The sequence below is a fragment of the Phallusia mammillata genome, chromosome 2, assembly GCF_965637545.1.
Source record: "Phallusia mammillata chromosome 2, kaPhaMamm4.hap1.1, whole genome shotgun sequence".
Classification (NCBI taxonomy): Eukaryota; Metazoa; Chordata; class Ascidiacea; order Phlebobranchia; family Ascidiidae; genus Phallusia; species Phallusia mammillata.
In genome coordinates, this window is record NC_137253.1 from 7620673 (window position 1) to 7634632 (window position 13960).

The 13960-nt window shown below is 34.3% G+C and overlaps 2 protein-coding genes across 2 annotated transcripts; both read left to right on the top strand.

Annotated features, from left to right (window-relative positions):
- Positions 1–780: 780 nt before the first annotated feature.
- LOC145212546 (calcium uptake protein 1, mitochondrial-like) lies at positions 781–11234 on the top strand. Its single transcript, XM_080080707.1, has 8 exons — positions 781–1225; positions 1402–1596; positions 1656–1805; positions 5300–5456; positions 7166–7284; positions 7576–7707; positions 8262–8429; positions 10392–11234. Exons 1-8 carry the CDS (start codon positions 947–949, stop codon positions 10632–10634), a joined length of 1443 nt encoding a protein of 480 aa, XP_079936833.1. The 5' UTR covers positions 781–946; the 3' UTR covers positions 10635–11234.
- Positions 11235–11735: 501 nt separating this feature from the next.
- On the top strand, positions 11736–13740 carry LOC145213697 (glutamine amidotransferase-like class 1 domain-containing protein 1). The gene is made up of 5 exons (XM_080082064.1): positions 11736–11903; positions 12145–12221; positions 12472–12685; positions 13018–13206; positions 13266–13740. The coding sequence occupies exons 1-5, from the start codon at positions 11852–11854 to the stop codon at positions 13379–13381; spliced, it is 648 nt and encodes a 215-aa protein (XP_079938190.1). The 5' UTR covers positions 11736–11851; the 3' UTR covers positions 13382–13740.
- The last annotated feature ends 220 nt before the right edge of the window (positions 13741–13960 follow it).

The following is a 13960-nucleotide window of genomic DNA, read 5'->3' on the forward strand; positions in this document are numbered from 1 at the left end:
GAGCTGCACGAACCAAAACTTAAACTTTCTGCAAGAGCTGAATCTTCACAACGTTCAGATCGTGGTCTCCAATTCATTTATTAAGATGGGTTTCAGTTCGAGTGAATTTAAAGTGGGTTGTGGCTGGAGCATCGTAAATATCACGTGACGGTTACGCATGATTGTGGAGCGGAATTTTTTTAGATTTTTTCAGACTCTTTTCCATTGAATCATGCTTTTCTTGGTCGGTTACTGAAGTTGTCTGTGAATTGTTTTGATCTTGAAACAGCCCTGGGCCATTCTGACAAAAATAAAACTTGCTGCACATGACAGAAGTGTGGTTTGTTCTTTCTGTAAACTTATTACACGCCTGTTCAATGTAAAATATTTTCCAAACACACGACAAAATCTCTGCCATAACGAGCATTTTAGGCTTGATACTTTTGACAATTGTACATCGTATAATTCTTTTTTTTCATGATTTCGGGAAAGGGCGACAAGACACACGACTAGGACAAGGACCTTGTCCTAATGCGCTTCAGAATGCAAGTATATGTCAAGATACACAAAATTATGCCACGTTCAGAGAAGTGCCATTTGCTTTTGTGTGTGTTTACGTCGGTTACAGACTTGCAGTTTGTACAGCTAAAATGTACACAAGTGCAGTGGCACAAGCAAGACACACTTTCAGACGCGTCGCTTCACTGCACAACCTGCGCTACACAAAACTAAATAGAAAACAGCTGCAAAATATTTTTTATGTTGTCATTTGTCACTATTGTGCTAGCATGATGGAAAGAAATTAAAATTAGCTTACAATAGATTTTTCAGGATAGCGAAAGAGCAAACACGGTCGCTCTGCCATGTCGCAAAACGTTGGCAAATTGTATCGATTTTTGTAGGTGTATATTAAAATGGTGTAAGTATAGTTGAACGTGCAAAACGTTGTTTGGATAATACATTGGTGATGTTTTATCGTAATGTAGCAGCTGTTACGGCTGCTTGCTCGTCGTTTTATGCCTGTTCAAGCTTATCAAAAGAAAACAAGTTGGCAAAAGATGGCTGTTTGAACTGTCAAAAGCCTTGCAAACAACAGCCTGTATTTTCTGGCTTGGCAAACCTACAGCAAGTCACTTTTTGCAAAGCAGTAACTGCTGCAGAAAATAGTAATGAAGCTCCAAATGATGAACTTGTGGAAGCAGATTTGGAAGATAAAAGCCCAAAGAAAACTAGAGTCGGATTTAAGGTATTTTTTTGCAATTACTGTTTTACAGTTTTTCTTTAACATATAAAACTTACTATGAAGTTTTACACGACCTTATCTTCAATTTATTGTGTTTTACAACATATCCATATATGCTTCAAGAAACAAACAAAGAATTGTACTATAACATTATCATTAATAAATTTGCTTTTTTGCAGGATCGTCGGTTTATTGAATATGAGAACAGAATAAGAGCATATTCAACACCAGACAAAATTTTCCGATATTTTGCTACCTATAAAATTGTGTACGAAAATGGTGATAGTGAAACGTATATGACACCAGCGGATTTTCTTCGCTCCATAACTCCTGGTGAAAAACAACCTGAAAAACTGGGCCTTGATCAATTTAAGGTATTAACAGTATTTTTTTGTTTTTTTAACCCTATACCAACAATATTTTTGTTTTTAAGGTCAGAAAATTGTCTGCAAACCAAATTGAAAAAGGTTCTCAACTGCTGAAAGAGATGCAAAAGATGGATTCATTAGAAGAAAAGAGTATTTTTCACGCTTTAGGAGAGTGCGGCTTCATCAGTTTCAGTGATTACATTTTCCTTTTAACTGTAAGTGTCGAACCATTGAGTGTGTGTGTTTTTTGTAGGGAGTGTTTTCTGAATATTGTATTTCACTCACTGTTCCAATGAGTGTTAGGAAATTTACTACATGTCTACAAAAAAACTACTTGTATAGAAGGTCAAAGTTTTGCACAAAAAGATTGCTAGAAAACAATAACTCATCTACTGACTGCATCTAATAGTTCTATGGAAGAGTGTTTTTGTTTTGTTAAATTTGTGGTTCCTAACTTGAGACCTGAGGAGGAATTAAATAAAAATTTTATGTGGTTTGTAATAAGTAGGGTTGGGCATTTGACCGGTCAAATAAAATCCGGTCAAATACTCGTCAAATAGGTCAAATATCGGTCAAATACTATACACACCATCAAAATGCAATTTAAGTTGAAAATAAACCTTAAATGAAAGATATGAGCATTTTAGCTCAAGTACAATGGTTTGTAAAACAAAACAATTATTTTTTGTCCATCAATAAGAATCTTTACAAAATCATACCCATATTGCAAGCATTACTATTTAGCAGTAGTCATTTTTACTGCTACTACAACCACCAAACATCACTTTCACCACCAAGTCAAGCCAACAAGTTTATTAACGAAGTTTAACAGCAAGTAAATGTATCAGCAAAAATATATATTTTTACTCCTGATCACAACTTTTGTCACTATCTGAATTCTCAAAGTCATCACCAGTATCTGACTCAGGCTCAGGATCCTCTGGAGACAATGGATTTGGTTCTTCGAAATTTCTAAGTAGCCTAAGATTGTGGTATACATCAACCAGTTTGCCAACTGTTGATGTTTTAAGTCTGTTGCGATTTTGTGTGTGTATATTTCCCCAGACAGACCAGTTGCGCTCAGCACAAGCAGAAGAGCTTGCAAGTGAGAGTAGTATTTCAGCTACTTTACTCAAAATACAAGAAGGGGCAAGGCCTTTCCACCATGAGCTAGGTTTGAGGCGGTTTGCTTGAACTGAAGAAATTGCGTTCCACATTATTTTTCTGGCAAATACGCCACTTCTTGCTCTAAAATTTCCAATTTGTGCAATTACTTCATCATTGCATGAGCTTCCTTTGAAATTTGCAATAGAGGTAATAACATCACATGCTTCATCAAACTCCACATCTGTAAGCTCCTGGCCTTGAAATCTGGGGTCAAGTAAGTATGCAGCATTGTGTGTCGGTGTCACTACTTGATTTTTACGGAACAAAATTCTTGCCTTTACATTTTCCTCTTCTAAGCATCTCAATGGACTGGAATGTACAGCTTCATCAATGTGTTTTTGGATATTTAAAAACTCTTGTCTAACATCAGACATTGTAGTTACGTCACTTTCCAGTTTATAAATGGAATCTGCAATTGGCTTAAGTAATTCTAAAAGTTTTGCGTTTTTGGTCCAAAATACATCATTATCCAAAATATTGTTCCTTACATCTTTGGAACATACACTGGATACTTCATCTTCTACAATGGCAGATTGCAGGGCCTTTTTACATGTTTGTACATTTTGAATACAGGTTATCATAGATGCCCAACGTGTGTTACAAATTCTACTGAGTGTGGAAGATATAGAGTGCTGCATTAACTGTTGTTTGAAGATTGCTGCTGGAACTTGCTTGTTTTTGAAAAACCTCACAATTTTATTGACACTTGAAGTATGGGCTGACACTGTTGTGAAATTTTCCAGATCCTGTATAAAAAGTTGCAAAGTGTGTGCAGAACATCCATAGCATTGGATATGTGGAAGCTCTTCCCTTATAATATGCCAATCAGCTTTCATGTTCACTGCATTGTCTGTTACAATAGACATAACCTTTTCAGAACCAATCTCATGTATAATTTTTGAATTGTTCTGCAATATATGTAGCTGTATGGCGATGCTCTGTAGTGTTTTGAAAAGAATAAAAGATAGGGTTGGGTGTTGTAACCATGAAATTAATTATTCCCTCATTCCGCATGTTACTCCAGCCATCTGATACAATTGAGACAAATGCAGCCTCATGCAAAATACCCTGAACCTTTTTCTTTATTTTATCTGCTTCCTCATCTAAAAAATGCCCAGACAGGAGCTTGCGAGATGGTAAACTGTACACAGGTCTTAGCTTTTCAAAAAACTCCTTTACATATGGATTTTCTACAATGTGAAATGGTATGTTACTTGCATACACTGCCCTTGCAAATAATTGGTCTAGATGCAGTTTTAATTGTGGTGTCATACGATCTATAAATCCTTTGATACTACTTTGATATGAAGCTGCAGATTCAGAAGACACTGACATCTTATCACTTTCTTCATCTTCACATAAATTGATACTTATTTCATTGCTGCTAGTACTGGCTATATCTTGTGTAGATCCTGGTTTTGCTGTTTGATGTTGCATAATGGTTTCCTTCACAGTAGTTGGACAGGAACTGCATTGTGACAGTAAATGATTTACCATCCTGTCCACATGGGTGACATACTCTTTAGCACAAAACCGACACTGCGCTTTAACTTTGCTGCCTCTTTTAATTGTGTTGTAAAATTTCCAAATCAAGTTCTTTGGCTTACCCATAACTTTAGCAATTACAAAATTCTGTACAGATAAAAGAATATAAATGCTCAGAATAACCAATAAGTTACAACCATATTTCCCGGTTAACATTTACTCCTAAGCTACTGACAAAAGGTTGCTGCACTGCAAAGCTGAGTTTAAATCAAATCTAAACTGCAAAGCCAATTATTCTATTACCTCCCTTCCATTCCTTTCATGACAAACACAATTCATCCGTTTTGTGATGTCACAGTAAAAGAAATCCAGTGAGTTTACACTGTGTGAAAAAAAGAAAGACAGACTGGGAGACTCAAAAAGTTGAAATGCATGTTATACTAAACTCAACAAAATAAATCTACTTTGCTATTACAAAAACTTAGTTTATACCACAGCACATGTGTTTGCATCAGGTAAACCCTACCATTTTATATTTGAATTCATTAAAAATGTTGCAACCAAGATTATTCAAATTTTAAATCACAAAACAAGCTTGAAAAAATTTACAACATTTGCTTCCAATATGAGTATTTGACCGCTTAAATAAAGTGCGGTCAATTGACCGTATTTGACCGGTCAAATGACAGGCTTGCCAACCCTACTAATAAGACACTTTAATTCTGGAAACACATGAAGTGAAGTTGATGAAAGACGCAATTTTAAATGATCTTTGTATTGTTTAGATTGAACTATTTAGTAATTGGGGAGAAATGAAATTTTTTGAATTGTTAAGGAAGAAATTCTTCAAAAAGTTTGGGAACCACTGTGTTAAATAGAAGGTTTTGGCAATAAACATGTAAAATAATTGTTAAAAATAAAACATACATTGATTGCAAATGTGTATATAATTGTCATTGTGTTAAGAGTGTAAAATTGGTATTGGTGTTGCTGGACATATGACAATCTAACAAACAGGCAAATTAACATTTTAATGTCTACTGCCTTTTTGTTACAGGTTTTATCAACGCCTCAGCGAAACTTTGAAATTGCTTTCCAAATGTTTGATCTCAATGGTGATGGTGAAGTTGACGTAGAGGAATTTCAGCAAGTCACTAACACAGCAAGGTCACAAACATCTATTGGAATGAGGCATAGAGACCACAAAACTACAGGTTACAAATCCACCTTTGTTTATAATAGGCCATTATTAGATTAATGCTATTGTGCCCATTAATTATGGTTTACCTTACAAATAATTGTTATGGGATGTGCTTAATTGTTTTGCACCCTTTTGGAACTCTTTAATGAAGTATATGTATATCATACACCTGGTTGGTGTAACAAATGGTAGATATTTTTGTATAATAGTTTTGTATGATTTATTGCAACATATTGTAGTGAATCAAGCAAATAAGTTTTTGTTGAATAAAAAGACCAATTTAATTTGAGTTTATAGTAATAAAACACATTTTCACAGACGAATTGGTTGTATGACAACGATTGTAGACAAGTTTTTCATGAAAGAAATATATATAGTCAAGTGGGGTAAAAAAAAACAATTTTTTGAAACTTCGTTGCCAAACTTTTATTTTAGGCAACAAAAGGTCAGTTTTTCTTCCCAATAAAGCTGATAGGACTACTTTTATAGTTATGTGACCAGTTTTTGATTTTACTAAAAAACAAAAAAAATATTTGACAAAAACTGTTGTTCTTTTTTAACCCGAAAAAGGTACAAAAAAAAACAATGTCGGGGTAAAAAAAAACAAGTGGACATTAGGACCATTTAAAAAAAAATTAAGTGGCTGTTGGAACTTCAATTCAATTATATGAACTTAATCAACCATCTTGAAGTCAAACATAAGACAGAAATTTCATTAACAACTCTGTTACAATCAATAAGCCAAAAAAACATGAGCCACATAAAATTCTTTTTTTTCGAAATTTTACAAACCAAACTTACAGCAGTTAGTAAACTGTTTGTAAATTATTAAAATGCTTTCAAATTGGTGCTAAGACTTTTCATGGCTTTGTACCTTTATTGCACTGCATTTATTGCCTTTGATTTGGTCTTTTTTGTCATTTACCAGTCTTTTGTTGGTATGCATCTAGGTTTAAATAGAGCTCACCCACTTGCTGACTGGTCATGTAACCTAAAACCTTATTAAAATAAAGTTTAATTTTCTACCCCAAACAGCTTGAATTACCACATAATGATTTGATAACCTCTTTTTCTTACTTTGTAGCATTTTTCTTTAGGCCTGGATCCCAATTTGTACTTTTAGCCATGCAGGTATACTTTTTGGTAAAAATTTCTCCAAAACTGGGCCCCAAAGAAATTTTATACAAGTTTGGTTTAAGTACATGTTTTATAGGCTTTCTTTTTTATTTTCTAAACTTCCAGGTGACAAATGAAAATGTTTGGGAAAAAAAAATTTTGGGGGTGCAAAAAATACATAGTTTTTTATTACCCCATTCCTATAGAACCGTTTGGGGTAAAAACGAACAACAAGATATCTGAAAAAATTTAGAAGCTAGCCAAGTAGAGTCTTTTTTGTTTAATAGGTCATAGTTATGACACAACACAGAACAAAGGTCATTGACACCAAACTTGTAATAAAAAATCTGCAGGAAAGTTTCTAAAGGTTGTTGAAGACTTTTTAGCATACGAATTTTACTACTGTTGTTTCAACCTGCAGAACATTGCCTACAAACAAAATTTGAGAATGGTTTATGGCTTATTTTAATGGTAGAGAATAAATACATCCTATGAAAAAGAAACCATTTAAAAAAAAATTTTGGTTTAGCTGTGAGGGTATTGTTTTTTTTTACCCCAACTTCAGCAAAATTTTTTTTTACCCCATTTGACTATATATATTTTTAGGCAATGTTGTAAAGCCCTTTAAGGAATCAAAGTCTGCTATCACTTCATATTTCTTTGGAGAGGACGGATCACAAAAACTGACCGTCAAAAAGTTTATTGCATTTCAACAACGATTGCAGGTTAGACTACCTTTTTTCACAATAAAATGTATGTTCATGTATGTATGTTTTCCATGCTAATAGTTTAAGTCTTGTTGTCAAACCAACAATAATAGGGTATTACCCTAAACAAGGTGCTAAAATGTGTAGGTTAAAAAAATTAGAAAAATAACATCACATGTTTTTGAATCATTTTTGTCAAGTCATTTTGCATCATTTGGTAGCAGTACCTTTTTTGTTATTTTGCTTTAAACTCAACAGTCATATTTGACATTAATATGTTACACATGACATATCGTTTGTTGCACACAGGATGACATTTTGAAACTGGAATTTAATAAGCTTGACCCTAATGAGTCGGGATTGATCAAAGAAACGAAATTTGTGCGGATGCTTTTGGCCTACTCAGGCCTCGGAGAAAAGAAACAAAAGGCCATTATTAAGGCAAGTGATGAAACCTAAACTTCCTCTATTAAAAAAAATAGTACGAACGAGAGTTTCGATCACCATCATTCATCATCGCTAGTCCTTGGTATTGTTTATCAAGGTATTTCCTCCACATGGTAAATCTATGATGAATATTATACTGAGGATACCAAATATACACTGCTGCCACTAAATAGTGTAGAAATTTTTAAAGCATTTTACAAACAATACCTGTAGTTTTTGTATGATTTTCAAAGAAAACCTGCCATGTTTATGACAGAAAATTTATTACAATTGTGGTAAAGTAGGGCAAAAACAGACCTTAAAAGTTGGAATATGTGTCTACAAACACTCATTACACTTTGTGTCTACAGACAGTGGGTTATGTTTCTTGACCATTGTTTTTCATGCATTAACATAAAATATGGTTGCGTTTGGTGCACTGAATGGTATGTTTTTTACCATTTACCATATTTTACCATGTACTTTTAGTTTTCTGTACCTATGCTTGAGCCTAAGTGTGTATGATGTAATGTCAAAATGCATTTTAAAACCAGATCTTTTATTTACAGCGAGTCAAACAAACTTACAATACTGAAGAAGGTGAGTCAGTCAAAGGAATTTCATTCGAAGAAACAAAGGCGTTTTTCCACTTTCTAAAACACATCAATGATGTAGATGTTGCTTTTGATTTTTACCATGTGGTTGGAGCAGACATTGATAAGCATACCATGAAACAGGTAACAATGTTGTCAATTAAATATTTATCACAAAGATGTAGCACTCTTCAGCCAGTAATCATGGATTAAGCATTTTGAATATTTTATCACCCTTGGTTCTAAGGCTGTATTAAACTTATACTAGAGGCTGTTTTTTTACTATTACAGAAATCAGTTACTAGTTTCTGTAATTTTATGAATTCATGTTTTTTTACACAGGCAATATGTCACACCAACTGAGCGACTTTTATGAACCATTTCATTGTTAACCATTCATGCCACTTTAAAGATATGACAAAAGTTATATAAACGTGTCTGACCTCATAAGTTAACTAAAGACACAATACAATTGTTAACTTGTGGCCATTTTTTTCCTAGAACTTTTGTCAGTGCTGTCATACTTATAATGTGGATAATTAGGGGTGTGAGCTTTATGTAGAAAAGATTTCATGCAAAATATATTCTGTCTTGGGTAATTGCTGCATTGTGTTGCACTGAAAGCCTACGAATTAAGCGACAAAGAATCAATTCATTAAAAAATCAATAACCACAGAGTCCATTAAAAGATCTTTCCTCAGTGCCATTTGCATGACAATACATGTCAATCTTTTTAGTGATTGTGTACACATATAACTTGAATGAATGTTTTTAAAACATAATTTATGCACCAGAAAATTTTAATTTTAAAAGGAAATTTCCTTCTATAACCAATTAGTAGGGATGCGCCGAGCCGAGCCAGCACCCGAGTACTCGGTACCGAGCATCGCTGTTTTTGCTGCTCGGTGCTCGGCCGAGCAGTTGCACAAACTGACCCGAGCGTTAAATTTGCATATCCATGCCCTGCTGACATAGGTAACTAGTGTTCGAAATGGTGTCTATGAACAAAGACAAATGATTTTTCAAATGTATTAGATTGTGGAAAAACGTGTTCTTCTGAGGCCTGTAACAGCTTAATACACCGCTAGTGACGTAAGAGGCCTTGTAGAGCTAAAATGTAGAAAGGGGATTTTTGTGACGTCATAATGCACCGAGCGTGCTCGGCCGAGCACCGAGCATTAACGTGAGATGCTCGGTGCTCGACCAAACAGAACATTTGCAATTTTGGCACATCCCTACCAATTAGTATTTGGGACTTACATAAACAACCCAGTAAACCTGCGTAAAGTGGGGTATCATGGCCAGTGATGCCAAAATGTTTAGTTCTTAGTGCCATCCACAACTGTTAAGGTTGCCTTTAACTTTTTCACCATATTTTAATTTAATTTCCAACTTTATAATTGATGCTTTACAAATAAACCTAGGGTGCACAACCTTTTTGCTATGATGCCCGCATTGCAGATCTTTATTTCACCACCAAATGTCTGTTTCTTTTTGTTTCAAAATTACTGATGTAAAGCAATAGGTTATATATGTATAGTTGTATGTATATATATATGCTTCAAAAGCCCAGATTGATTTCTAACTTAATGCACATATCGGGTTGAACAGTCTGGTGATCAGTCTTAATTGTTTGTAACGTCATTATGTATATTGTGGCGCTAAGAGTGACTTTTTTGCATTGTTTGCACACAAGAGGCGTACAAAAAGTCTGACGCACATGGCTTCTAGCCTGGTAATACTCTTTTCAGCACCACAAAATGGTTAGAGCATTTTTGAAATATTTAGCAAAAGTGTTTTAGTTACGTCACGGCCGCCAGTACATTTCACAGCCGCATAAACTCGTCTCTGCGGCCATAGGTTATGCACAGTTGTGGGATTTAGCTGGTTCGCACCGGTTCTATAGAACCGTCTCATGAAATTGTATCAGCGAACCGGTTAGCATTACTGGTTACTGTCAATGGACTTTTTGTAACAAAACCGGCTAAAAAATATGGCTTTTGTGATAGAACCGGCTAACAAAAAATTTGAATCCCACCACTGACAAAAACATATTGTTTGCATATCATTCTCTTTTAATTAAAAACAAGCATTTTTTTCTTGAAGGTTGCTAGAACGGTTGCAAAACAGGAACTGTCTGATCACACAATTGATGTTGTGTTCACTGCATTTGACGATGACGGTAATGGAACATTAAGCAACAAAGAATTTGTGGCAGTCATGAAGCGCAGACTAATGAGAGGTCTTGAAAAGCCAAAAGATACTGGACTGTTCAGATTGGTTGATGCCGCTTGGAAATGTGCGAAGGAAACGTCTTGGATGAATTCAAAAGACAGCGCAGACAACTGATACAATTGTTTACGTCATAAACCCTACTGTGATGTCACAATACGAACGGAAGTCCTATATACATGCTTATCTGCATCTTGTTAATACCGTAACGTAGTGTAAACGTCTTGTAGTCGCTTTTAGGCTGCTGCTTTATTTTTGCAAGACTGTTTTATATATTGTTGCATATAAATAATGTTTTAATCACAAACATTACTGCCAAGGTAGTAGTGTATATAGAATACATCGTTCAGACGATGAACATTCAAACATTTGAAAACATGCACTGATGATGACAACAGAGATTGTCGAAACGTCTGAACGATGTATTCTATATACACCACTACCTTGGCAGTAATGTTTGTGATTAAACTACTTTTCAAGTCCGTGTATAGTGTTCCTAAATAATGTTTTATTTTTTGGTTTTTAGATTGTTTTAATTGTAGTAGCCTAACCAACGCTACTGGATTACTTTAAATTAGGAGAATATAGGCTACTGTAACACTTTGATTTGACAAAATAGTTTATCGGTCGGTTCGTGTTGTATTGTCCTTATCGATGTGTATTCCGCACTTAAATGTGTTTCTTTTGACACTCTTGAAATAAAACGTCTCACCATTGGCACTTTGTCATTTCATACTGGAGCATATATGCTATAGTTACATGACAGTGACTTTCTATTTTGGATAAGCGAAAAAACATAGCGGTATTGGATGTGATAAATTCGAACCGGAAGGTGGCTGTTTGCTACCAGCGGGTCGATCGATCTAAATTTCTAAAATGTGAAGAGAATTGACAAATCTTCTTTGAATCTGTAGCTTAAATAGTTTATCTTGTTAAAGAGTACCAAAGGCCTCAATTAGCGCCATGTTGTTGAAATATAATCAGTTGCATGTACTCAACATCATTGTATTGCCGTGGCTGCAAATTAAATAGCAAATAATTTGGCTTCAGCTGCAGTCTACGTAAGCACCCTCAGTCGACACACAGTTATGACTATTTTAAGTGGAACATAAAGTAGCCTTTGTAGGCAGAGTTTGCTCATTTTTATTAAAAGAAAATTTTATTAAATATTTCTCCGGAAAAAGCAGAAAAAAGTTGTCATTATTGTTACGCCTGAATAAACGCACTCGCTTCGCGGTGTTCTCCCTAAATCTTAGTCCAAAAAAACTGAACTAGTAACGTCTTTTCTTCATCTTGTTATTTGTTATTAACTGATATTTTTTACACTCGACGCAATGGGAGATAGAAAGCCTTCATGTCTAGTAATTTGCAGCAGCCACAAAGAAGGTTAGTTGTTTTTCGATCTCTTTTGACAAGTTTTTTTTTGCCGCTGTAAATTAACCTTATTAATTGTTGTTCATTCTTTGATCCTTATAATTTTTGTCAAAGAAAACCTTTTTGGTACAAGTGGTGGATTGAAAATTGTTAATTATTTTGTTCCAAATTCTATAGTTTTGTTTCAACTTTAAATGGTGTTTTTCTGTTCATTGCATTTTTTTAAATTAATTTTATGGAACTGTTTTTGCAGGTGTGTGTGCTCAGTCCTTCATCCATGCCTTCACTCTGACAAATTCTGCATTTACTCTGTCAATAGCAACACCACAGGTTGGGAACTTTAAGTTAAATTCAAAAAATCTGCAGTTTTTTTTTTTTGCTTTAATAACACTGTAAAACATCTAACCAAATGTAGGCTTATTTTAGGCTTAAATAACTTATTGTATTCTGCTTCCACTTTTTACAGAAAAATTTCAAATCTTGCATAATATTTTTTATTGGATATATATTATTTAGAAATGTCCACCCTAAAAAACAGTTTTTGTCTACCTTAAAAGTTGCTATTTGCATTTTTTATTAGGGAATACCAGTTGATTTTGTAAATGTTGATGACAACAGTCGGAGGTGGGTTTCTGAATTCCGGACGAAAAGTTATGCATCACCTATGAAACTTGAATCTGTCGAAGCATCACAGTACAATGCATTGTTAATTCCAAATTCACCTGGTGCCCTGTATGACCTCGTCAAGCATGATTCTGTCAAACACATTTTAAGGGCTTTCACTAATGATAAAAGTAAGTTATCCTGCAATTAAAACCATTTTTTCGTCAATAATAATGTTTTTGTTGGCTAATTGATTACAATCCCAAAATTTGTTCTCAAAATAAACTAGATTACATGTTTAAATAATATCAAACATCAATGTACAGTAAACCTTTATTCTGTTTGGACTAAAAAAATTATGTCCAGATTGGGTGAAGATCTGGATTAACCAAATCCAGTTTAACCAAAGTTTATTGTATATTGTACTTTAAATCATTTGTTTGTACATAAGCCATCTATTCAAAGTTACGATTTGCATTTTTCTGTGTCAAAGATCCCTATTTAGACATTTTTTCTGTTTAAGAGCCAATTTGTGCAGTTGGGTTTGGAACAGTGGTTCTTGCAGCTGGAAAACTTGAAAACAATGAGTGGTGTTGCAAGGGCTACAGTTTAACAGGCCCATCGGTCTATGAACTCATCCAGCGCAAAGATTTTTCGACATTGCCAATCATATTTGAAGATTTTGCCAAAGACAATTTTGCATCATATACAGGTATTACTGTTTTTTTTGTGTGTCTTGGTTGTTTTTTTCAAAAACTTTTTTTTCCACAGCAAGTGAACCAGGAGCTGTCCATGTTGTTGTTGACAGGCATTTGATTACTGGACAAAATTCCCAATCCACACTTACTGCTGTACAAAACCTTATACTGGCCACAAATGCAAGATGACCAAGCTAAAAATGTAGTAAAGTGTTGTTTACATTTTCATCTTGTCGATTTTTTTATTCCATGTATAATGATTCAACTTCTTAAGTTCTTCATTTGTATGCAATTTCATTTTCTAACTTTTACCATAATTTGTGCAATTGCATGTGGTAGCAAAACCAGAAAATGAAATTAATGAATACAAATTATTGGCTAGATAAATACATTTTGATGGAAACCCTATTTTTTCAGACATTTGTTGGCAATTCTTTCACTAATCAAAAAAAACACAACTAGTGGTTAAATGGTTAATGATTTTAAAAGCAAATATTGTTCTAATTATGATTTACATGCTCATTTTCGTAATAAACAGTAATATTGCATAGCTGTGCTGGCATTTGAGGCGAAGAAGAAACTAATGATTGTGTAGCAATGAGGTATTTTATATTTTTGTGTATTTTCTTTTTAGCGCCGTATCAGACACATTAAGGCAATTTTTTCTTGCCTTGAAAGTCTAGCGGACTTAGATGTTGCGTTTTTTAAAACCACACGCCCTTATGCAATCGTAAAACGGTTTCTTGTATCCGCCTTCCTCGTACAGTA

Bases quoted from the DNA above. Each gene is read 5' to 3' on its own strand.
- LOC145213697 (XM_080082064.1), top strand. From the start codon at position 11,852: ATGGGAGATAGAAAGCCTTCATGTCTAGTAATTTGCAGCAGCCACAAA. The intron at 12,686-13,017 runs GTAAGTTATCCT...TTTCTGTTTAAG, and splicing joins GGCTTTCACTAATGATAAAA to AGCCAATTTGTGCAGTTGGG. The intron at 13,207-13,265 runs GTATTACTGTTT...TTTTTTCCACAG, and splicing joins CAATTTTGCATCATATACAG to CAAGTGAACCAGGAGCTGTC.
- LOC145212546 (XM_080080707.1), top strand. From the start codon at position 947: ATGTTTTATCGTAATGTAGCAGCTGTTACGGCTGCTTGCTCGTCGTTT. The intron at 1,806-5,299 runs GTAAGTGTCGAA...TTTTTGTTACAG, and splicing joins ATTACATTTTCCTTTTAACT to GTTTTATCAACGCCTCAGCG. The intron at 5,457-7,165 runs GTTACAAATCCA...ATATATTTTTAG, and splicing joins TAGAGACCACAAAACTACAG to GCAATGTTGTAAAGCCCTTT.